This window comes from Salminus brasiliensis, chromosome 1 (assembly GCF_030463535.1).
Source record: "Salminus brasiliensis chromosome 1, fSalBra1.hap2, whole genome shotgun sequence".
Classification (NCBI taxonomy): Eukaryota; Metazoa; Chordata; class Actinopteri; order Characiformes; family Bryconidae; genus Salminus; species Salminus brasiliensis.
Window position 1 is genome coordinate 81,636,595 of NC_132878.1, and position 25,628 is coordinate 81,662,222.

The 25,628-nt window shown below is 39.6% G+C and overlaps 2 protein-coding genes across 4 annotated transcripts; both read left to right on the forward strand.

Annotated features, from left to right (window-relative positions):
* Positions 1 to 302: 302 nt before the first annotated feature.
* On the forward strand, positions 303 to 2,912 carry otulina (OTU deubiquitinase with linear linkage specificity a). The gene is made up of 3 exons (XM_072690985.1): positions 303 to 562; positions 655 to 776; positions 1,889 to 2,912. Exons 1-3 carry the CDS (start codon positions 452 to 454, stop codon positions 2,313 to 2,315), a joined length of 660 nt encoding a protein of 219 aa, XP_072547086.1. The 5' UTR covers positions 303 to 451; the 3' UTR covers positions 2,316 to 2,912.
* Positions 2,913 to 3,737: 825 nt separating this feature from the next.
* Positions 3,738 to 25,206, forward strand: LOC140565136 (uncharacterized). 3 transcript variants are annotated; one of them, XM_072690947.1, is made up of 11 exons: positions 3,738 to 3,852; positions 5,929 to 6,360; positions 7,569 to 9,083; positions 10,676 to 10,807; positions 12,506 to 12,763; positions 13,121 to 13,203; positions 14,196 to 14,302; positions 17,852 to 17,995; positions 18,381 to 18,512; positions 19,693 to 19,962; positions 21,900 to 25,206. In XM_072690947.1, the coding sequence occupies exons 2-11, from the start codon at positions 6,209 to 6,211 to the stop codon at positions 22,128 to 22,130; spliced, it is 3,024 nt and encodes a 1,007-aa protein (XP_072547048.1). In that variant the 5' UTR covers positions 3,738 to 3,852; positions 5,929 to 6,208; the 3' UTR covers positions 22,131 to 25,206. The 3 variants fall into 3 exon arrangements, with proteins under 3 accessions (XP_072547048.1, XP_072547063.1, XP_072547056.1); XM_072690962.1 differs by lacking the exon at positions 21,900 to 25,206 and adding an exon at positions 20,202 to 20,375; XM_072690955.1 differs by lacking the exon at positions 3,738 to 3,852 and adding an exon at positions 3,874 to 4,065.
* The last annotated feature ends 422 nt before the right edge of the window (positions 25,207 to 25,628 follow it).

The window sequence follows — 25,628 nt, forward strand, 5'->3', positions numbered from 1 at the left end:
GCCACTTGAACGTGCATCAGAGCCATAAGCAGGAACTTCCGAGGAGGCCTTGCGGTGAGCATGCTGTGTGGGGATATCGCACTGAAAAGGCCTTTGAAACTTTGCTGTATTGTAGATTTATAAACAGTGTTAGTAATTACACGTTTAATTAAATCGTTAATAAAAAAAAAACAACAGCTCTGAAATCTTTAATTTCAGAAAGAAAGTGAAGGAGTTTGCCTGTTTGCCTGTAGGGGGCGATGTTTTGAGTTGGCTGGAACTGGCCACTCACGAAGAAACTGCACAGCACAGCCTGCATGACGTCGATCATATGACCATGTGGACGGGCATGGATGTCTGGGCTCCGGGTGTTTAGGTCCGTTAAACCCGGTTTAAAAGGCTGCGTTCAGCAACAGCACTGTTCGTCCGTAGTTGGAGGCCCATTAGCCCATGAGAAAGCTGCATCTTCAGTATGTCGTGGGTGAAAGCAGTACCGGCCAGCGACGATGTTTTCGACGAGGACATGGATGACATCAGTCTCCAAAACAAAGAATGGAAATGTAATATGGAAAAGCGAGTCAAGGTAAGAGTCTTTAGGCGATTAAGAACCTGATGAGTGGCATTATTATGTGTGATTTGGTCAAAATGGGCAATCCGGTGTGTTTTTCCTGATAGGATGGTTACAGAGATGGAATAGATGCGGGAAAAGAGGCTTCACTTCAGGTTGGCTTCAACTTGGGCTATAACGAAGGTGCTATCAAGCTGAAGGCCATTGGCCAGCTCAAAGGAATCATCAGGTAAGCGTTTGAAAATTGAGCTTTTGGGTCATCTTAGCTGTTTACATTATTGCAGGTGTCTCCATTGAGTTGTTGATCTGTTGTGGTGTTGGTCGTCTTTTACCAATCAAGGCTATGTTTTTATATTGGTGTGTCATGAGCAGTATTTTATGCAATCTTAGTTTTGCTGTGATCCTTTCTGTATTGTTAATCCTTTAGTTCCAGTACACATTAGATGTTGTCACCTTCTGACACAAGGATTTCCAATCCCAGTCTCGGGGAAGCCAGATTTGTCCTTTTACCTCATTCACTACCCTAGTTTAATTAATTGAATAACCAGTAGGTCAAGAGTGAGCAGGGAAACCAACCCTCAGATCTGACTGATTTTGGGAACCACTGATCCTTCTAACCAGGGGGTTCAGCTCCGGAGTTTGAACCAATTTTCTTGGATGCACTGAATAGGGAATTGACACCCAAAATGCAGCATTTTTCTTGCACGTCAGTTGATGCAAATTCATAAACATTTGGAAAATTTAGAAATTTAAGAATAAATCCACATGGATTAGTATTACAGTGAAATATAGCATTCTAAGTTTCTGTGGGGTTGCAGATGCAGTAAAATGCAGTGCAGTAAGTGCAGTAAGCCTCATCTAAACAGTAAAAGTAGGGATTGATGATATGGCAAAAATAGTATATAGTATATAATATATTTCTATAATATGTAAAATATTTTATACTGTTATGCTCTTTTTAATGGAATATGTCATTGACAATAAATTAAATAAAATATGGTAAAATAGCCCTCCTCTATTAAATAGTTGTTAATATCATTGTGCATCCCTGTTACTGTTGATATGACACTAGGTGGACAGTTCAGTTCAGCTCAGCACCGGTAAATGCTAAAGTCGGAGAAACCTTTCCTAGACGTTTCGTGATCATTCAGAAAACTAGGAAAATGTTTCTGTTTTGGTCACAGGACCTTCTGTCATGACAACACCAATATTCATGTCAAGTCATGTGAGCGCTCCATTATGCCCATCTTCATTGTGTCCCTTCATTTTCCTGCCCATGCCAGACATCTCTCTCATTGTCCGTAACTGTGGCTGTGTGTGCATTGTCTGTGCTTTCTACAGTGCTCTACGTTGCTGGTGTCAGTCCCAGCCCTCTAGGAACTCAGTGCTATCCCCCACCACAGAACTACTTCAGAGGGTAGATCAGCATGAACAGGACTTGGTGGAGGCCATGCGGAAGGCTCAGGAGCGGCCTCCCCCCAGTGTGTCGGAGGTGGCAGGAGATCTGGAGGACCTGGGCGTAGAGCAGAGTGATGATAGGCGAGGCTCTGGCTGCTGTAGAAAGGAAGGAGACAGTGACTGTTGCAGGAAAGATGGGGAGAGGGACCTCTGTGGACAGGACAAGAACATGAATAAAAGTTCCTCACACGGTTTGTTCCAGACGGGAGAGAGTCTGGAACAGTTACTTCAGAGCTGTGTGGAGCTAGTGACTGAAATGGGACTGCCTGAAGAGCTGATGTTTCATATAGAGCAGCTCAGATACACATGACTTGGGACAGGTCATGGTGACAGATTTTGCACCACCTTGCAACTGGACAGGGTTATAACACGGGTTCCGATTGTTTAGTTTTTTTTTTTTTCACCCCTTTTGCTAACAGTTAGCTTTTCCAGAGGCAGGTTTGGCGTGGACCAGCTCATATCTCATGCTCTTGACCATCCGCATGACCGTGTGCTGGATCTGTGAAGTACTTAATACTGTGAGGACATTGTACTTGCATTTTGATGAATTTCATTATAGATTTACTTAGCATACCACTATCTGAGAGATACTCTGACATAAGGGCTGTGGGTCTTGTTGAAATCCAGTATTTTCTATTATATCAGGTATATAAACCTCCTTCTATAGGTTAGAAATACAGTTAAGTGAATAAATTGCATATGGTTTGGGGCACAAAACATAATCTGATGTCCATTCAAATTATTTAAAATGTTTAGTCCAATTCATTGTGCATCTTTATTATTAGAATAATTGATCATTATACACAAGGCATTGAACAATTGGATGACTGCATTTGAGAACGTCTGTGTCCTGAATTGTATTTATTTTCAAGTGATTGATTAAATTAAGATCACTTATGTGTCAAAACTTCCAATGAATATTTATTCCATTGACATAGGTGGCAAATTGTATGATGTGCTACCTCTGTGTTTAAAACATTTACAAATACATATGATTAAAATGACTTTCCAGAAAATAATTTCTTTGTCCTATGTAATGTCCCATTAGTAAAAAGACTGAAGTCAGATGTGTCACGTATTTAGAAAGGCAGGGGCACACTTGCTTTTGTTAAAGCATATTAACACTGTTGCGACGCATCTAATTTCACTTTGTTATTAATTCATAATTGCATTACAATACACTGGCGGCAGCATCTGTACTGCTTTGTGATTGGCTACACCTCTGACAGCAGGAGACTTATTTTATTTTAGAAGAATGGAGCAAAACAATCTTCCTCTCTATTAGAGATGACATGACAACTGCATGCAACTCTAGGAAGGATGTGTAAGCCAAAGACCTTTTTTTAGGCAAGCTTCAACGGCACAAGTCCAAGAAGGCTCTATGCTGCAGGGTGCTTTGCCACCCTTTAGTGTTATATTTCACTGGGTTACCTTAAATCTGAGCTCATACTCCTGTCTAGAGAACTGGTGCTTGTGAGTGGAAAAATACACAGGGCTGTGAAAATATTGTATTTATTTTAAAAAGCATAACTAGTCTGATGTGTAGATACTTGAAATTGTCCAAAGAGCATTCATCCACCTGTATTCCCACAAATCTCGCCTCATGCCCTGCGATTGGCTGGCGGCGCTCACCTTTCTCCGCTACGATTGGCGGAACAATGGTGTGTGTGAACTAGTAGCCAATCAGTGCGCATCAAGGCGGGATTGGTCCAAAATCGGGTGGGGGAAAGAATAACGCGTCCGAGGAGGGAAAGTGAAACTACAGCAAGCTACATCATATAGATAAAGTTCCTGCTGGCGACTATGATGGGCTATCGACAACCTCAGGGAAAAGACTCAGGATTTAGGTAGGGAAGCGCGGCACTGATATTTCAGCGAAACGAGAAGCGCCTTAGCGCTGCAGAACCGCAGTCGAGGAAGCCTCAGTTATAGCCGTTAGCTCTGCAAAGCTGTTCGCCTCTGCATCGCGAGATTGCAGCTAACACGCCACATGGACGACAACAACAACCGCATATCTTGTGTCTGTGCTTGGTAAAATTAGAAAACGATCCTCCGTAAAGGTCAGATATGCTGGATTTGCGGCTCGTTGGCAGTGCTACAGCACTGGGCGACAGGAGTGGCGTGAACAATCGCTCTTTATATGCTCGGCACGTCCGTGCTGTGCGCCGAGTGGTACAGTACAGCGACGAGGAAAGACGAGGCGAACTTCTCAGTCAGAAACAGACGGAAAACGTTTGAAATGGTTTAGATTTGGACAGGCGTGTAAATAACACACGACACATACTGCGAATACCGCAGTGAAAGGGAACTCCGGAGGTACAGATCTAATTCAAGTCGTGCTGCAGCTCGAGTGACTTGTTGATTCAGTCTGACAGCTGTGCTTTAAGAATTACGAGCACTGCAGATTAGTGAAAGTGTCAAAGGTGTTCTCCATTTATGACATTTAGCTAGATAACATTAGGGTTTGACCACTGACTGGTTTCATTTGATCCTCTTGTTGCTTAGAGGTGGGTCTAGTGGTACTGGTTAGCTAGCTAGCTAGCTACAATTACTAGCTAGCTGATGGACGAGTGATGAGTTTGTGGTGTCCTTGCTTTCATATTATAACAGGCCTACTTTTACCATTGCTCAGTAATATTTATTAGTAAAGACTTTAGCTACATACTTCTAATTCCTAGTTTATCAAATAGCATATATCAGTTTGATGACAGCAACTGTGTTGGTTTATGGTTCATAGCTGCTACCGTCTCCACATATCACCGCAATATAGCCAGCTACCGTTTTACCGGTGCGGTGATGGAGCTATTAGCTAGCTGCCTTATTCCAAAACAATAACAACGACAACGATAACGATAGCTATACAAAGTTTAGTTTGCGTACAGGGTCACCAACTAAGTAAACACGTGCACAATATTAAACCAGTCACTCAATTAATGTTCATCCCATTAGTCTAAGAACAGCTGCAAATGTTAAACTGCTGCGAATCAGGAGAGAGGAGCCGGTTAGCATTAGCTAGCTAGCTAAACTTAGTTCGGCTCTCCACAAAACACGATCAGGTCTGGCTGACAGAAACCCCACTTGTAGATGTTTAGACAGAAATGACTCTGATCAAGTAACTAACTGGTGTTGGAAAGGGAAAAAAGCTGAAATTACAGACTTTATTTCCTCCTTGGTGGTGGATCTGAAGCCTTCTCGCTAAGCTAACCCATGCTTAGCTAGCTAGCTTGGCTACAAATCCACAGTAGTACATTACAGTACAGTATAACTGTTATTCTGACTAACTGCTTCACCGGTGGCTCTTTTGAATAAACATTGGTTAATGTATGTACTTGATAGACACAGAACAGAAATTTGACACATCACATGTCGTAATTTTGATATACTGTCCTCATTTGGAGACACTTTCATCATTTTGAAATGTAGGAATATCTTATTACTGTTACACTGCCCACCCCTAATTGATCACACCTCTTACATCTGGGGTCCTCTGGGGTCTTAACCTCCGCCTTTAACCCATCCATGCGGTGAAACACAAACACATACACACCCAGTAGGGGGACAGTGAGCACACACATGCCTGGAGCAGTGGGCAGCCACCTAGTGGCGTTCATGAAGCAGTTTGAGGTTGGGTGCCTTGCTGGACCTTGACATTCAGAAGCTCGCTAATCAACGTAGTCTTGCCCATGACGGTTCTTTTTTTCAATGTGTTTTCATGTACTGTCCCCGTAGAACATACTACCACATGTGTAGTCATGTGACTCTGCCCTGTCCAGTCTGCAACACAGAAGCAATGTGTAGGAGACCTTTGTCCCTCTGCATGTACTTGATCTTACTCAACATCTATGCAGGTATATGCGTGTAAGCCTGTGTGGTGACATTCTTGTGTCGACTTATAGTTGTTTTGTCCTGTTTGTCGTTTATAGGTTTGACTTCATGTCCTGACATCCTCAGTGATACGGACAGATGATCAGCCATAACCGGACTGTAATCACACAGATGTACTTCGTTTACAGACAGTGGTCATATGCATAAGTGTAGGACATGTCACACTGTATTTTAGGGAATCTTTGTGTAAGGCAGGGCATGCTACTGTATCTGAAGAGGAAGCATACGCCTCCTTGTAACTGAATTTCAAGTGGATGTATAGAGACCCACTGTATCTTTTGATTGTGGACTGGGAGAGAGAGATTGTAAACTGCCAAAATGGGGAATTCCTGCTGTCCCCCCTCAAATCCATGCAACCATACGGTGGATGAAACAAAGGGGCTGCTGAGCTCGTCTGATTCGAAGAATTCAACCAAGGCAGAAGGGGCAGGGGAAGTTAACTTTAACTCAAAAGAGGTGGAAGAGGGGAGGTGAGCTAACATATTTGAATATTTTCTAAGCTACACTTTAGTTGTATATGTTGGTTTTTCCACATTTAATGTTATTTATATTATCCATAAATCGGAACACTGTATTTTCATTTTTTTTACTGAAAGTTTAAAATACAAAGTAAGCTAGTTTCCAGATATGCTAGTGTCCATATATGAAAACCAACCTGCAAAAATAACATGATATCACAACCACAGATGTTTACATTTGACCACCTACTTGTAAACAAGGCACAAATACAGGGCAGCCAATCAGAATTAAAGTCATTTATATATGTAAGTATTAAAGAAACAATACAGCTTTTAAGCAAAGTACAGAACAGCTTGTTTGACTAATATAAGGTAAAGACTTGGAACTCCCCCCATCACAGGCCGCTGCCAGTGATGAGAGGTTTTTCTCCCCAGTTTAGTCCTTTTCAGTTCCCACCCACTGGTTAGGAAATCCTCTGTCACATGTTGCTGTCAGTTCTGGGAGGTTAAAGGTAGAGCTGGGTAATATGACTTTTTGAATATGATTTTATTGTATGGTGATAAATTTTCTTATCAAGGATCTGATCAGTGCTTAAGTAAGACTGATCAGCTGCGTGTTTCATTATAAACAGTGTTATTAGTCTGGTTTAACTGGGTAAAGTCCAGCACATTTAAATAAAAATCCCTTACTAAATATGGGCGAATATTTGGATGAAAGTTTTTAAAAATCCATCACTACTGATGCATTTTGTCTGCGATCAACATCAACATCATTGGTCAGCTGAACATGCTTGCATAAGAACGCTAACTACCAAATCAGTGTTAACTAACAGCCCCCAGCACTGGCTAGAATCTCGATGAGTTATTGTGGGAGATGTAGGGCCATCCTCCCCACCCAGAGGGAGCAAGGACAATTATTGTGTGGGATTCCCAGCCATAGATGGCACGAATTTTCATGTAAAAATAAATACACAAAAGTTGTAAAGTATGAACAGTATAGTTGATTCTGGTACATACAATTACACCAACACAAGTTTAAAAATGTAAACACCAGACCAAATGTAAATAGTTTAAAATAATTTCAAAAATAGTCAAATCCCTGATACTATCGGATTAAATAAAATTTTATAATGTCAGATTAAAAGTGGTCAAAGAGTGTGAGGAGTATTTTAGGGGCTGTCTAATTTTAATGTCTAATTTCTTGTCTTTTTGCTTGGCAGAAAAAATGAAGAAGAACTGGTCAGAGAGGTTGTCATCGATCAGCCGATTGCAGTTGCTAAACATGTACAGGCACAAAGTTCCTATAGTACTGTAATACACACGCTTCACACTGACATCTCTCGTGCGACACAAGCTAGCCAAAGCTCCTCGCTCGTGGCACCGAAAGAACCAGTGAAGGCAACCATAGAAATAGTGGAAACAAAGAAAGAAGATGAGATAGAAGAGGTGCGGACTACTGATGATGCGCTGCCAGAGTCAATTAAAGCACCTGTAGAGATAGTTACAGCTAAGGGGACAGTGGAAACAAAGACACAAATAACTGATGTGGTAGTAAAGGTGGACAAATCAGCAGTGACTGCGCTGAGAGTACAAGAAGGACCTGCAGAGACACATTTGGAGGTTTCTGAGGAGATAATAAAAAAGGAGACAGCTGAGGTGGAAGGGCAAAAGGCGGTGGATGAGGTGGCTGTACAGAAGGAGGCAGCTGAGGTGGATATACAGAAGGAGGCAGCTACTGTGGATGTACAGAACGAGGCAGCTGATGTGGTTGTAGAAAAGGAGGCAGCTACTTTGGATGTACAGAACGAGGCAGCTGATGTGGTTGTAGAAAAGGAGGCAGCTACTGTGGATGTACAGAACGAGGCAGCTGATGTGGTTGTAGAAAAGGAGGCAGCTACTGTGGATGTACAGAACGAGGCAGCTGATGTGGTCGTAGAAAAGGAGGCAGTAGAGGATGACCTACAGAGAAAAGCAGCTGATGTGGACACTGAAAATCAGGCCCCTGTGGTTGACATAGAGAAGATGTCTGCTGAGGTGGACATAGAGAAGAAAACTGCTGAGGTGGGTGTGCAGAAGGAGGCAGCTGAGGTGGACATTCAGAAGGAGGCAGCTGGTGTAAATGTACAAAAGAAGGCATCCGAGGAGAAACCAGAAACCCCCGTTGATGTTTTAATTGAGAAAGATGCTACCCAAACCCAGCAGCAAGCTCTGCATGACTCCACAGCTGAGAAACTTGCATTAGATCATCTAATTACTGAGGACGTAGCTCAGAACAATAACAAAGTAGATGTCTCCATGACAGAAAATGGCGATGCCGAGCCTCAGACATCTTCACCAAAGTCCTCAGGTGAATTGGATATTGTTGACAAATCTGTGCCAGCCAAGGTGATCAATGAAGAAGCTGTTGAAGAGCCTACAAATAAAGTGGATTACAAATATGAAGGGGACATTGCGTCTGATACAGCTGAGGGAAAAGAAGATAGCTTGCCCTCTGAAACTCAGGAACACTCTGAAGCGGTGACCTCTCCTGCAGCGGAAATTAGTAATGAAGTCACCCCTCACGCCGTAGAGAATGGGCAAGGAGATTATTTGAAAGACGAGAACCTGCCTAGTGTGGATGCTGCACTTGTACCAGAGATGCCCCGGGAGACAGAGCTAGCCCAGAAAGCACTCGAGGAATCTTCACGTATTGAGAGTGAAGCACAGCTGTCAGAAACCTCGGCCAACGTGAGCAGGTGATGACGTGTTATAGGGGTGTGAATCTCTGACCTCTTTAAAAAAATTCTTCTTAAAAGTTGATGAATTTTATTTGTATGGTTTAGAATCTGTCATTTCAAAATCACCTTCAAATGCACTAATCCATTGCAACACATCTGTAGTGTTTATTGCCAATTGGATAATTGATATAGAGCAGCATTAATTAACAGTTATATGACATAATTATTTTAGCAGTGAGGCTTTCTTTATTGTCCTATAGGGGATTCCCAGTGGTTGTAAAATGTATTTGTGTAATGCTTACTGGGCATAATAGTGAGAGAACAGTGATTGGAAAAACTAATATTATATGACATGACTAATGACATATTAACTACTAGCTTTAGGCCAGAATGTCCCTTTAAGCTTTCTAAAACTTTTTAGCACTAAACTGTTATTCTTTTAGTTATTTACAGTTGTTTACAGGTTTGGACACTCCATAAATAATGTTATAAATATAAATAAGTAAACAAATTCTTTAAATGGTTAGGTCCAATTACATTTCTGCATTTTTAAACCCAAATTTAAAAAAAATCCATTGTTTGGTATATGCCACATTTTGTGCTTTATCTTTATGCAGCGTTCCTCTCCAGTGTAGTAGATTAAGCAAATAAATATCAATTATGCACACATACATGCAGAGCTACACCTATCAGCCATACCATTAACATTGTTAACATTATCCATGTTTATCAGCTCTGTTTACCATATAAGAGCACTTTAGAGTTCTATAATAACTGCGGTCCATTTGTTTCTCAAGTATTATTTGGCCGACTGGTCATTGTCAGTACTGCAGTGACACTGACATGGTGGTGGTGTGTTAGTGTGTGTGTTGTGCTGGTACGAGTGGATCATACACAGCAGTGCTGGAGTTTTTTTTAAACACCTCAGCGTCAATGCTGGACTGAGAATAGTCCACCAACCAAAAATATCCAGCCAGCAGCATTCTGTGGCCACTGATATAGGACTAGAGCATGACCATCAGAAACTGCAGACACAGATAAGCTTCTGTCTCTGACCTTACACCTATAAGGTGGAGCAACTTGGGAGGTGTGTCTAATACAGTGGCCACAGTGTTTTAAAAAAAAATCAAGCAGCACTGCTGTGTCTGATCCTCTGGTACCAGTGCAACACACACTAACACACCACTCTCTGCTATGTGCTGGACCTGTGGGGTCCTGACCATTAAAGAACAGGTTGAAAGGAGGATAACAAAGTATGCAGAGAAACAGATGGACTACAGTCTGTGATTATAGAGCTACACAGTGCTCCTGCATATGTGTAGCTGATTAATTAATAGTGAGCATAGAAACAGAGAAGTAGTGCCAATGGTGTGGCTGATCAGTGTGTGTTCTGTGTAGAGGAAGTGATCTTATTTTCACTTTAAAGGTCAACTTGTGACTTGTGATTTACATATGACTGTGTATATACGTTGTACAACTAAATTATCAAGACCTGAGTCTGGTTGTACCATCTTTCCACAGGTTCCCTGTAGTTCATTTACGTAGAGGTGGTACAACCGGCCCCTGATGAGATGGCATCCACTATAATCATGTTTCCTCTGTTGTGTTAGCACTGTAGATGAAGTGGAAAAATCAGAGTCCCAAGAGGCTGCAGCTGACCAGGACAATTTGGTGGAGTGTCTTTTGAATGGCCTAGACTCCAGAAGTCCTGAAGAGAAGCCTGGATCCACAGAGGCTCATGGGTGCGTACCTCCTGCTGTTCACCATTACCACCAACAGATGGAACCAGAGACTAAAATAGCATCAGAATCTGTAGCAGTGTGTGGAAGGGCGGGTATTTATAGCATGGCCACCCACTTGTTTTTGTCTTAAGATTACTACACGGATGTGAACTGAGCACATAAGTAGGCTGTGTTTATTGACTCTCGGAAAGCTATTCATTAAAGGACGCCTGGAGTTCAGAACAGCCTTCCTACCACATCACAAGAGAATGTGTGAAATGTTTTCATAGGGATGCGCAAACTCAGGTGTGGCTTGTGTCTAGAGGCATATGATGGTGCTCTAATTAGCAGTCACATGCTTATGACTCTGCACTGTTTACATTTTTCACCACTAGTCATAAAAAAAAGAGTTTACAGGGAGGGCATAATGCTTACTTTAATAAGAAATACCCTAATCGGTTCATCCTTGTCTGGTCCATGTTTACGCAGTAAGCTCTAAGCAAAGTTCCAAAAATGTAACACTCCTTTTTTGCTTTTTTGTATAAAAACCCCTAGAGCATGTAACACCACTTTGACTGGAACTGGCCAGATACAGCTTCTTATCTGGCCCACAATGCATGAAGTGATATTTATACATTCGTTCACAGTTTGTGTTCCACGCTGTGTAAAATGTGCTAAATGCTTGTCACAATATTTCCTACTGCTTCCTTTAACAAGACAGGACCTCTTCTTCAGAGATGTGAGCTAACATAGTTAAAGCACTGTGAGAACCAGCAGGGTCAAAACAAACCCTGGGATTGTTCTATTGTATGTGTTACAGCACATTAAGTTTTACGAAAAGCTTGCATGTAAAGACACACCCTGTGTCCAAATGTTTGTGGACACCCCTTTTAATGAATTTATTCAACTACTTGCACCCATTGCAGAAACGAATGTGTAAGTACACACTCTCAGCTTGTCTAGTCCCTGTACACAAGTATTGCCAATAGAATAGAACTCTCTGGGGCAGAAAAACATGAATCAGTTGGCACCGGGTGTGGGCTAGAGGGTGTAAAAAGCCCTCCAGGTGTGCAGTGGACCTGTGTTCTTTGGAATGATGATGCGCCATCCAGTACTTATGGGATGAGGTGGTGATCATCCAACATCCTGACCTCACTAACGCTCTTGTCAATGAATGCAATCAATTCCTCACAGCAGTCTTCCAGAATGTAGTAGAAAGCCTTCCCTGGACAGTAGAGACAAGGACTCCAACAAAAGCAGGATAATCTCTTTAAAGAGAAACAGTGAAGGAGCAGGTGTCCCAGTACTTTGCTCATATAGTGTAAGATTCATGGTATGGTCACTGTTCATTGCTGTACAGTTCATTATTGTGCATTGAAGCTGTGTTGTGATTTAAATCCATTGACTCACCAGAAAAGACTGCATTGCTGATTCCTGCAAATAGCAATGATGTGTTAATGTGCTGTTGAGAGGGTGAAAGCGAAAGTGCATTATAGTGAGGAATTTACAAGCATATTTTCACAGTGTGTGAAGAATAATCAGTGTTTAACATCACCACCAGCAGACGTCTGTTGTTATGTCTGTTGCTATTATGAAGTTTCACATTTACGTATTTAAAGAAAATATATATATATTCTCATTTTTAATGTTTGCAACTTTGAATAAGCGTTGCAGAGTTACAGGCAGGTTATAGCACCTGAGCTTCTTTTTCTTTTACAGTGATTCTGTTCAGGTGGAGAATGTTGAGCCCACTGGACTGGATGACCATATACGAGAAGAGGAAGAATCAGAGCACCAACTAAGTGAGAAGGAGAAGGGAGAAACGACTGTCCAGGAACCAGTGGAAAAAGAGGATACAGAAAGTCCCAAGGTTCAAAAGGCAGAGATTATTCTGAGCAGCAGCCATGGTGTGAAGGTTGCACTGATACCTGTGAGTGAGAAGTTCTCACAGGAGAAGGAGGAGGAGGAGCAGGTGGAGTGAGTATTGGCCCTTAATTTCTGTGGATCGTAAACGCACTGATATTTCACCATATTCCACTCTTGTATAAATGAATGTTGTCTGATCTTATCTACAAAGGACCGTTGTGGCTGCATGTTTTCATTCCTGCAAAGCAGGAGCACACCTGATCAGTCGTTTAAACTGAAAAGAACAGAGCCCTAAATTAAACAGAGCTCTGTCTTGTTGGGAATGAAAACCTGGTTCAAACTTTCATTTGTATTTTTCCCGTTATTCTGAATCTCGAGGAAGTAGTCAAATTAAGGAAATGCAATGATTTAAATATATGTTTGATTGATTCATCTTTCTTTTGCTCATTCTGTCTCTTTCATAAACAGAGAAGACCTATACCGGGGAGCTGAAGAGATAGAGCTAGAGCTGCCCAAAGAAAAGCAATCAAAGCCTCTCCTGGAGTTCACAAGTATGAATCTTTCATTTGTTTACACAATTCTGTGTCTCATTAAAGGCAGAACACTGCACTGTTATAGTGGTCTTAAATTCTTATTCAGGACAATTACACCAGGAATGCTACGAGAGCTTAGTCTTGTCTCTGACAACCAACCTTTTCACATCTCAGAACGACAACCTGACCGTTATAAACATATGCCCTGACCTAAATGATTTTAAGAAGCTCATAATCTAGTAAGAAACTAGGCAGATGTCCAAGGTTTTAGTTAAACTGATCTTTACTGATTTATATTATTGTAAATTGTTTCATTTTTGTTAAACTCAAATACAAAAGTAGATTTAGAAAAGAAGAAAAGTTTAAAAGGAGTGGTGCACTGAAATCCTATTTATGTGATTTATCTCAAATGTAGTCCACTGGCTAAGACTGAGGGTGTCAAAGGCTGGCTGAGGCTGAGGGTGTGAAGTTTGTGTGTTTAGATTTATACTGGAGCTACTTGGATGAATGCTTCAGATACCAAACATGGTGTCTTGTCCAAAGGATTACATTTAAGGCACATTTTTTTTTATTATTTGGAACCTTTCTTTTAAAAAATATAGATACAATATAATGTAATAAATAATTGTAGCTTTTAGGCAGGTAAATAAAATGAATTCTCACAATATTAAACAATCAAGCAAACTACATTACCCATATGATGGTAGCGCAGCACATTGTCACTGCTTTATTGGTGGAACTAAAATATTATGGGTTCTTAATATTGCCCTGTTTTATCATCAAAGTGATATATTGATTGGGCTTCACTCATAATTAGCTACACATTAGCTTGTAAGGTGTAATATAACATTGAAATGTTGATTTGCGCTTGAAATGTGATATTAGCGAATGCTTTCAGTGCACAATATTTTACTGCTGTGGTATTGTATGTGCTTTGTTGCAGCAGTAGAAACTTCAGTTAGTAAAGAGCACTGGAGTGACAGTGATCTGTGTTATTACTTTCTTCTCAGTCCCTGGAGTGGAAGAGAGGTGTAGTTTAGCAGCTGCTGTTGACATACTGGCCTACAGTGAGAGGGAGTGGAAAGGAAACACTGCCAAAAGCACACTCATCAGAAAGGTGAGTGAGAGTTTTTAAAGGCAATCTCAGGAAGGAAAGAGGGATGCCTGCTAAATCTGGGCTGATTACAGAAAAGCTGAATAAGCTGTTCAGATTAATGTTAGTTTGGAAATCACCTCAGATAAAAGCTTTACTAAGAAATGTTGTTTAAGAATGGTAGGATGTGAGGTAGCAGGTTGGAAGCTGTGTGAATCTTTTCAAAATGAAAGGAACAATGAACAAATGTAATTATTTGGAAATTACACTATATGCATTTAACTATACCTGTTGCTGATGCAGCTGTGCAAATGCACACACACAGCTTGTCTAGTCCCTGTAGAGACATATTGCCAATAAAATAGGACTCTAAGCAGATATAAGGATAAGAGTGTCTGCTAAATGCCGTAAATGTAAATATACATGTACCCATTGGCACCATACCTAATTCCGGGTGTAGGCTAGAAGTGTATGGAGCCCCCCAGCAATGAGCTGTGGAGCAGTGGAACTCTGCAGTGTTCTCTGGAATGTTCTCTGGAAAGAAGATGCTCCATACAGTACTTTTGGGATGAGTTGGGGAGTTGGGTATGTGGTGGGGTGGTGATCATCAGACATCCTGACCTCACTAACGCATTTGTTGCTTAATGCAATCATTTCTTTTTAATATCCTTGATGTTGGAAGAAAAGATTGCAGGTGTTCCAGTACTTTTGTCCATATAATTTATTTGATAATGCACCCATTTAGAATGTATACTTTGATTTGATATGATACAGTGGTGTCTTGATTCGGCAGAAATAAGTAGTGCCTGGAAATGTGCTTTATGTTGATATGCTGATGTTTCTGTTGTCTTGTCTTCTGATGACATTGTGGATGTGAGACCTCTTCCTGTATCATATCTCTGTCTCTGTAGTTTTCTCTAGTTTTAAAGAGCTTTTGGGTGTAGGAAACAGTCCTTACAACATTCTGTCTTAATCTGTAATTGCTCAAAGGACAGAGCAACACTTTTAGGAGGTCAATATGCCTTCCAATATTATGTGTCTTCTTCAAGACATTATAATAGGAATCTGAATGCGCAATAGCCTAGAAATACTATGGGGCAAAGTGCCGTAACACAGTTCCTACACTGATTTTATGTCTAAAAAAGGGTTGCAAATTATAAATTCTTTATATTAGCTGTCAAAGTCTAATTTACTTATACTGCAACAGACTAGTTGTAAGTTGTTAACCAATAACTCCCCGAAAATGGTTCGCTAAAAATACCCCCCATCGACATAATTTTCAGTCTATTGTTCATTTATCTTAAAAGCTCTGTTTGCTGCCTAAATTTGTACTATTTGAGGTAACAGAACTTTGTACCATTGCAAGTTATTCAATGGACTTAAGTGTCAATAAAAACAATGAAAAATTGGGAGTGTTATAAAACTTTTGACTGGTAGTGTATATCAAACAAAAAAATCTGCTTTAGGTAAAAAGGGAGATTATTGTATTCATAGTTGGAAAATTTGGCAGAAATATTCTTTAACATTTCATATTAATACCCTTTCATTTTTGTCTGTTTTACGCAAATAGATTTAGTTGACAAAAATACCACTCCAGGACCGGCAGCAGTTATGTGAGTTAACCAGCTGTTATTAGAAATCATTTAGAAAACATTTATATAAAAATATAGTATTTTATGTGAGATTTTTATTTGGTATTATTTGGGAATGTCCCTAAAGTATTAGCAAATACCTGTTTAATGTTAACTTTGCAGGTATTTCTTCTTACTTAATTGAGACGTAAAAAGTATTAATTAGACATTTTGATACTTCTCAGTGTTATGTAAGTCTCATTTGTTTGGCACACAGCTTAGTCATGAGTGCCTACATGCCTCAAATAATGCACTGAAACTCCCCATTTATACTCCCCAGCTCAGTCTGACTGTTGCACAGTCAATGAATTATCTCCAAATCAGTGCTGGTGTAGCCCTGCGTTTAGGAGATGCACAGACATATACAGTGTGTTTGATATAATTACATTTTGTTAACATATCAAATATGTCCGCCAAGCAGTTCCTCACGGAACTGAGCTCTTATGCAAACCAGATGACACAAAGGCACTGTTCATCACCACAGCACATGTAGGAAGAAATGAAGGCGAAGCCAAACATATTGGATGCACTGGGCCGAAGGTCAAAGACAGAGAAGCTTGTGCTATTGGCTTACAATAACAGCCGTCGTGTTGTAGGACAGGAATTTCAAGTTCGCCTCCTCCCAAGCCCTGAAAAAAAGCCTTCTGTCACCTGGTTGTGCTTTGGATGTGAAGTGATAGATCGTGACGGTGCACTGGAGCTTGAGAACTTCAATGCAGGCTTAGCAAAAAGGCCTGAAAATTGTAATGAGAAATTCCTACTTAAAGATGAGCCACGACCAAAAACGTTCTGTGCTATATGAGAGACTTGTGAGATTGTGTCGAACATGCCCCATGTCTGATTGTGCCTCTCAGCTGTGACAACTGACTGTTTTGTCAGAGTGGGAAGGATTGTTTGCATGCCATCTCGCTGCATTCTCACGAAGGCCAGTGTTTGAAAGAATTGTCTTTGTATCTTTGCACCAACAGGGAAACTGTTTTAGGTAAAAGAATGGGCACAGTATCAAAATCATACTCTCTATTTGTACATACTCAAGAATATAAATTCTAATGTTATATTTTAACGATTTAAAACAGGGAATGTGCTCACTCTATTGACAGTGTGCAATATTGCATTTTTATTTAATAATGAATTTTAATTAGGGTCTCATAGCAACATTTTGCTATGGTCTACATAGCAACAATTTTTATTTATTTATTTATTTTATTTATTTATTTTTTCTCTCATTTTACCAGGAACGGCTGGGTTACAAAAGGTTGTGCACCATTCTTAGGCCACAATGTTACAAATCCACTAGTAACACTCAACCAACCACATGGAGTGTCACAACTTGACAAGGCCGAAGCAATGACCTGAGACACCATAGCCACTTGAAAAAAACACAGCAACCACCCTCACCACAACCAGGACATGCTTATTTATTCATTTATTTATAATGCTGGGCATTAACTAATCCCCACATATCGCAACAGGAGACATCCTTCTATAAACTGTTCCATGTTCCCTAGCATGTGGTTGTACACTGTAGCGTTATGGTTTCCCTTTAGTTGGTAAAAGGTGCCAATTCAACATGTTCAAAATTACCTAGCTGTTCTGGACAAACTAGTGGGAATGTTTGTCTGTGGATATTGCATAACTGTAAGCATGCCTACCTTTTGGCAATGGGTGTGGCTGAAGTCCACAAGCCCTGGGGTGGTGCCACGCTGACAAAAGTAGTGGGACATAATTTATTTGATTAAAAAAAAAAAAAAGTTAAAGCATGCTAGTGCTTCACAATGATGGGAGCCTGGTCTTGTTTGACTGTGAATGACTTCACAGTGGCATTGCAATTCAACTTTTCTTTACAAGCATTCTTTGACTGTCATTGACATTCTTTGACTGTCAGTTGGTTAAATCCTGCTGGATCACTCTGTCGTTTTCTCCTGTGTTTGAACATCCTCAGGGCTATTTGGAGATGTCCTGCAGTTTTAGCGACCTGAGGAGAGTGAGAGGAGACAACTACTGTGCTCTGAGGGCTACCTTGTTTCAGGTGCTGAGCACCACCACGCAGACACCAGCCTGGCTGCAGAAAGAAGACTTCGCTTCAGTGAGTGTTCATAAACGCATTCCACACCGATGAAGCCATTACAGCTGAGATACTGAACAATGGATGACATTGTTATGCTAAGGTCAGCCAACTTGCTGCAAGTGCCGGAAAGAATCCCAGCCGGTCAAAAGGGAAGAAGCTCTCCTCGCTCGCTGAGTCACGGCACCAGTGATGAAAAACATGTCAATTCATTAAAACTTGTGACATGACATTTATGAGGAAGAACCATATGCATATTTAATAATGTGTTAATAAAAGTAGGGTTAGAGTAGGAATCTCTGTTGCTTCATTCATTATGAACTCATATATTGAACTCTTAACCTGTATGCATTATGTACACTTTAGCTACAGAGTACTAACTGCCAATCCTGGTCCATTTCCTCAGTTACCAGAGAAACTTGAAGCTCAAGAGCACCTGATTGGTGGATGGAGGTTCCCTGCAGAGTGTAGGAAAGTAGGAGAGAAGGAGACTGCTGTAGAAAAGCTGAAGCACTATATGGAGCTCCTGCAGAAAAGGGTAAATATCAACATTTTCTCGCTGTCACTTGACTGCCAGTCCAGTGTGCAACATGGAACATGGAAGCAACATGAAGGAAATCTTAAACACTGAGCCGACTGTGTCTGTAGATCAAAACCCTAATCATTCATTTTTTTGTAAAAATTTTAATTAATTGTGAAACATTTTAGTTTAAGCTAACTTCTCTGCAATACGATGGCAGGGACAGGAAGTGTACAGCTGTGTGTAAAACACAGACTGATTGGCTGTCTTTTGGGGTTGGGATGAAACAGTACTCTAGATTGTGTATCTTGCGCCCCTTGGAAGTGTTTTGAACCTGATACATTAATGAGGTTTTCTACATCCTAGCTGACACTGCTGAGCACTGAACTGACATCATAAAACAACTGCAAACCTTAATGAACCCCCAGATAAGGATGGACCATCAGTGTTTTTGGGGCCAATACAGATCTTAATATGATCAGCCTTTTGACAATACCAGTTAAAGGTGGAGCTGAATGTTGCATTACCTTTTCAAGGGAACTGCATCATTGTGCAGTGCTTTTGTAATGATCTATGCAGTATCTTTTGAGATGGCTGACTAGGCAGAGCCAGCACACGGGGCAGAGTACATCACTGGCTCTAATAGGTTTCTGCAGCTGCAATATAGCTGCGAGGAATATGATCTGATTGGCTATCAAGATTGACTAATTAGATAAATAATTTGCTGATCACATACTTTGGCTGACAATTGGCCAATAACGATACAGAACAGATCGATTTTTCCATCTCTACCCTCAAATAAACCAGCCAGCTTTGTCCAATAAGATTGTATAGGTTCTTTCAGCAGTAGTAGAGTACAAATTAAGGAGTTATACAGAGAGGAGAGATACAGAAATTTAAATAATGGCATTCAGGGTTTAGTAGTTGACCTTCTTTCATGTGATGTAATTGTATTGTGTAGGATTGTTAGCTTGCTTATAACATGGGTGTAGCTATATTCATATTTCAACTCATTAATGGCCTCATAATCCAGAGAATCCAGTGACCGTTTTGTCAAGCTGCCTAATCTTGTCCTGTGAAGTGTCCATCTGAGTGGATTAGTGTGCACAACAATAAAACCATGAGTTTTAAGGTAAGCTAGTCAGTTATGTATTTCATGCTTGTGTGTGTGTGTGTGTTTGGTTATGTGTACTCCCAGTGGCAGGCAGCAGCAGAGTCTGTGAGCCTAGAGGAGAAGCAGCGTTTGTGTGAGCGTGTGTTTCAGAGCGGAGAAGAGGAATATGGTCTACTGGAGGTGCTGAAGTTCCTCATGCTGGCCAGGGCAGTGGAACTACACAGCCAAATGCAGGAGGGACAGGAAGTGCCTGTGTTCTGTTGGCTACTGTTTGCCCGGGACACGTCCGAAAACCCCAAAACACTCCTGAACAATCACCTGAGCCAGGTTGGCTTCAGTGGAGGGCTAGAACAGGTAGATACCACTGGTTATACCTATGCATGTAGTTTTTGCACAACAGAGCTATACAGTTGCACAGGCTTTAAATTGAATCTGTATGTGAAAAGCAAGAGAATTATTCACTTAAGCAAAGTTATTTAAAAAAAAATATGCAGTGCATGGAATCATTGACATATGCTATCAGTCATAAAGATTTGCTCCCACGTATGTTAAGCAACTGTTTTTGATGTGTTTCTCCTGTCTGTCTCTTAAAGGAGGAGAACCACAACAAATGACAGATGGTCCAAGAAGACAATGCAAGATTGAGGCTTGATTTAAAACCCACTGATTTCTGTGGAACGTGGAGAAGAAAAACCAACCACTACAGACAGCCTGTGGACAGCAGTGAAGAATGTGTGGGGAGCAGCTCCTATAAATCTTTAAAAAAAATAAGAAGAAGAATTTGGAAGGTTATAGTGTCACTCAGCATTTTGTAGCTCTTCTAGTCTTAAGGACTACCTCACTATGCTTTGTCACAATTTCCTAAAGTTTCTTAAAATGGAATTAAATTAAAGTAGCTGCTTCCCACACATTCTTTCTTTCTGCTGTCCACAGACCATCCACAGTAGTTGGCTTTTTTTTTCTACAAGACCTCAAAATGTTTAAATTGTTCCTGAATTGAACTTAATGGACTGGATGGCATCTTGCAATGTCTTGTTGGAACATTAGACATTTTTGTTTGGGTTTTCCATCTTTGAGTGAAGAGACAGGATAACCACATCAACAGTTGCTTTTCATTGGTATACGACAGTCTAAATTATTCAGGTTACTGATTTTTATGGTCTGCAGTATGTTAGGGGGAGGAAGAATAAGGCATATGCTGAAAAGAATACCCTGCCTCTAGTGAAGCATGGCGGTGGCTTTGTGATGCTGATTTGCTTCCTCTGACTCTGGAAACCTGTAGGGTTTGCAGGGCAAGATTGCCTCAATCGGGTATCAGGAAACCCTAGGAGAAAACATTGGACCTTCCAACAGGGCAATGATCCCTAGCATACCTCAAAGTCCATCAAGGCCTGGTTTTAGAAGAAGTCCTGTAAGATTCTGGAGTGGTGGTCACATTTTCCTAGAGAGGAAATCTTTGGTGGGATTTGAAGAAGGCAGTTGCAGAACGCAACCCAAGAATATTAGTAAGGTGGAGGCCATTGCCCATATGGAAAGGGCTGAGACTCCGTTAGAACGCTGTTAGAAGCATCACGTTTGCAGCAGGTCAGAACAGTGAAAGGGTGCTCTACGAAAGTACTAAAAATGCTTGTCATGAAACGGTTGAAAAATTCTGAGACTAGCTATTTTAAATTGTTGAGCTGATTGGTTTGTTACAAACAGCTAAAATGTACAAATTTTGCTAATAAACTTAATTTGCAATGAGGGTTGAAAAACTTAGCAAAACTTTGATTGCGTGTAAGCAAATGTTTTTGACTGCCAGTCTAATTAGGGGTCCAAGTACTGGAAAACCTCAAGACCTAAAACAATAGGTAAAAGGTAAAAATTGAGGTGTACAGAAATAATATATATATATATATATATATATATATATATATATATATATATATACTGTGGCTCAAGCCAAACAAAAAAGCCCCAAGAACAATTTAGTTCAGGCCAGTTAGATTTTTTGCTGAGTTGGATACTATTTTTTTAGGTTTTTTAGTTGGAGTGATTTGGCTCACATAATGGATGATAACATACAGTTATCTTTACAATGGACACAAGTAAGTTGAGTAGCTTAAACAGTAACTGTAGGTTTAAGGTAAAATAACTTGGACATTTATCAAACAGGTGGCTCTGAGTTAAAATGTATATTATTTTAGCGACATTAGCCTCTCAACCCCAGCTGAACTAAAGAAGCCCACTTTTGCTACATTTGGGGTGTGAAGTATGAAAATTCTGTAAATTGTGTATCTCTTGCCCTGTAGGTGGAGATGTTTTTGCTGGGTTATGCCTTACAGCACACCATTCAAACCTTCCGCCTCTACAAGATGGACACAGAGGAGTTTGTGACGCACTACCCGGATGACCACAAGCAAGACTGGCCCTGTGTGTGCATCGTCACAGAGGATGATCGACATTACAATGTCCCCATCAGGAAACAAGCACAACACCAGCTTAACCATGACCTCTCAGTGCCGTGGCCTGACCTTAGCTGACTGGCCATATAAATGACTTCTGGAAGGTGATTGGCAGAACAGACTTGTTATGACTGACTTCATATTTTACTGGTTTGTGTTTAATGAATGTTAATGAAATTGTTTACATTTACCATTTAACTTAATTTTTTTGGTGACAGAGATTAAAAAGGCTGAAGGCAGCAATGAGTTGGAGCAGGTGGGGTGGATTAGGGTTGGATCCAAAGTCTGCAGGAAGGTAGTTCTCTAGGAGAAGGTTTGGAGCCCACAGAGTTATACATTGGCCTAACAGCAAGCAATGAGTGCAAGTGACAACGGGTGGTAAAACCTAAACGTTCTTGTAACCGAAGCTATCTACGCCAGAGCATGATGTGATGCGCTATTGATGTTTTGCATTTTGCGTTGCATCACACCCATGTTCCTCTTTAACAAATAAGGAAATAAGGAAGTTGCCTTTACTTAAAACCAAAAATATATATATGCTAAACAAAACTAAAAAATCCATGAGGTTGAGATAAGAGAGCCTCCCTTCCTTTAATTCTTATAAGGATATTCAGGAAATTAGGGCTATCCAAATAAAATATTAGTTAAATCCAAATATTAAAAAAACGCTTGTCACAGTGTCAAATAAAATGCTAATAGCTAACACTTCTAGCATGATGCAGCCCAATTGAATCCAACAGCTTCCAAATCCATGGAAGTAAATGTCGGTACTGACCATAAATAAAATGAAATAGTCCATGATGTCAACACCTAATTAAACACCCGGCATCTCTTCAGCAACTCCATTCTAAAGCAATATATCTCCAGTGGATGAGTGGATGTTCTGCTGGCTTTATGACACAATGCATAAAGACATGCATGTAAACTTGCTGCTAGGACATTGTGTTACAGTGCAGTTAGCACAGGAGCTAAATAAGTTTTTTATAATCGATTGGCAAAGCATAAGCTAAGCTATAATTTTATAAAGTGTTATATACACAAAATACATTATCTAATAGTTAGTTAATGGTAGGTACATTTATAATTAAGTTAATAATATTTAATATAATAATATAATTTTTACTAATGCATTAATAAATGCTATTTGAATTATTAACCATTTACTTAGTCATACAAATAATTAAAGCACTGTAAATGCTCTGTCATAAACAAATATTGTAGAGGCCAAACCGAGTAATTATGAATGTAGAATGTTGTAAATTATTAATACCCAAATTATAATGATTGACTTAAGCATTAAAGAAAAAGTTATATCACAAATTTACAAGAAAATGAGTAACTACTTAAAAGAGATTATGCACAATTTATGTAATCTTTAGTAATTGTTTGTACTTTTTAGTTAGTAATTAGTATTCCAAGTTACAATTCTAAATTATTATTTTTATGTCACTAAGTAAATGGTAGATTCTATGTATTTTAATGCATATTGAACTTTTATGTTATTATTAACAATCATTTATAAAACTATTAGATTAGTTTCTCTCTGTTAGCACCTGTTATTATAAAGGTATTTGCTCTTGCAGCTGGGCAGACATAAGCAACCTTGATCGCAGTATGCATAATATTAACACAATCTGACTTTATTCGTATTGCTTCAGAGAAAGGTTTGCAGCTAATGAGCTATTCAGCTTTGTTTGCAAGCCTTTAAGAAGCAGTACCCTGACCTGTGTAATCTTTTGTACATTTTTGAGACTGAATGTTATCAAGATATGTGATATCTTATACAAGGGCAGCACAATTCGTCATTTTGTAGCTGTTTTGACATTCAGACGGAGGAAAAAGTGCTTTTTCATGGCACTATATGTGTATATAATTTTAAAAAAGCGATGTAATATTTGATGGTAAATTAATAGAACTGCTGTACTTACCTACTGAAGGACAGTTTGTCATTTATAATAATACAGGTGACAAAGTCTTAAACCTTAAAAAAAAGTCTTAAGTATTAAGGCCAAAGCAGAGCTAAAAGCAGAGCTGTTCTTTGCTTTAGATGGCAAGAGTTGTGTGTCTCACGTTGGCAAAAATGTTATTGTACCCAGTATTTATGATCAAATCGTTCTGGTGTTTTAGATTTGAAGTCCCAGTGACTCAAGACAAAAAAACAGTTTACTTGTTCTCTTAACAGTTTAATTGTTGTTTTGCATTGTTGCACTACATCAAATGTTCCCATCAGACCACGGGGACACCAGCCAGTCCACATTTTTTCTATTTCAACTTCCAAAACATCTGAACTATGTAATGAAGGGCTATAAAATGCTGTTTATCTGGCTCAGGTGTATTGGGAGCTGGAATATTTTTCAAAAAGTGCTGGAGATCCTCTGGGACCTCCTTGTTGCACTGGTGTAGCTACAGAATGTAAGAATGTTTATATTGTGCAAAGTACATTAACTTGCCAGGAGTCCTTTTCTATTTTGATATTTTATTATTATTTACTAAATTATTACTAAGTCTTTTAATGAGTTTAAAAATAAATGGGAGTTAATATTTAAATCTAAAACCAAAAACCTTAAAAAAACATGTTATGTTGTAGTTGAGCATTTCTGCAACATTTTAACTAACAGAACTTGCAAAACTTGGCTTAAGTAAGCTCTGAGACCTGGAATGAGCAAATTAGTGGTTATATTTTAGAAATGGATCCTGAATGGTGTCTTTGCTAAATGTTTTAAATGATTTTCTCTTTTGAAGAAATGTGTACATTTTGTGTCTGTCTTAAGCTGAATTTAAAAATAAAAAAACTGCCAAAATATTTAGATTGTAGTATTACTACTATGTAAGGTTTAGCTAATTTAATTAAAAAAAATATTATTAGAAATAATAAACGGTGCTTCACATGATGTGCCAATCTTATACCCAGAACACTTGAACTTTAAGGAGCTTTAACGTTGTTTTTAAGGAGCAAGAAGAACCCTGTCAGTTTGCAAATGGTTAGTATGGATATGAGAGGACACATCAAATGTTACGCCAAGGTTTCTTGTTTGACAAAAAAAAAAGTATTAGCCAAGTAGTATGGTTTGATATGTCCATGAAACAAGTTGTTTTCTTGTGGTGTAAGAACAAGCTCATTTGTTTGTGGAAATAAAAATATTTTACAAATAAAGTGCAATTCTCATGTTTAGTCAAATGTTTATTTCATAAACATTAGAATCAGTTTACAATAAATTAGTCTGCATAAAATGACCTTAAATGTGTAAAATGCAATAGAACATGCAACCACTAACAAGCTTATTTATACCTGGCCCTGTTTTTTGGCTGCAAAAATGCATGGAATAATGTATCGGTTATAAAATAAAAATCCTGGACAGCACCATTTTGTAAAAGTAAAAGTGATTCTGATAGTTCTAATGATTTCCAGCAATGATCCCAACAACATATGTGTGATTGTGACTGATGAGGACACTGATTCCACATTACTAGCACCAGAAGAAAAACATTACAGGCCTGAAAGACCTGCATCAAGTTCAGAAATCACCTCATCATCACTGAACTCCTCAACTGGGGCTGTTTTCAATGCTTTATTGT

Excerpts from the sequence above, each read along its gene's own strand:
- otulina (XM_072690985.1), top strand. The coding sequence starts at position 452 with ATGTCGTGGGTGAAAGCAGTACCGGCCAGCGACGATGTTTTCGACGAG. Across the intron at positions 563-654 it reads ATATGGAAAAGCGAGTCAAG|GATGGTTACAGAGATGGAAT; the intron begins GTAAGAGTCTTT and ends TTTTCCTGATAG. Across the intron at positions 777-1,888 it reads CAGCTCAAAGGAATCATCAG|TGCTCTACGTTGCTGGTGTC; the intron begins GTAAGCGTTTGA and ends TGCTTTCTACAG.
- LOC140565136 (XM_072690947.1), top strand. The coding sequence starts at position 6,209 with ATGGGGAATTCCTGCTGTCCCCCCTCAAATCCATGCAACCATACGGTG. Across the intron at positions 13,204-14,195 it reads GCCTCTCCTGGAGTTCACAA|TCCCTGGAGTGGAAGAGAGG; the intron begins GTATGAATCTTT and ends CTTTCTTCTCAG. Across the intron at positions 14,303-17,851 it reads AAAGCACACTCATCAGAAAG|GGCTATTTGGAGATGTCCTG; the intron begins GTGAGTGAGAGT and ends GAACATCCTCAG.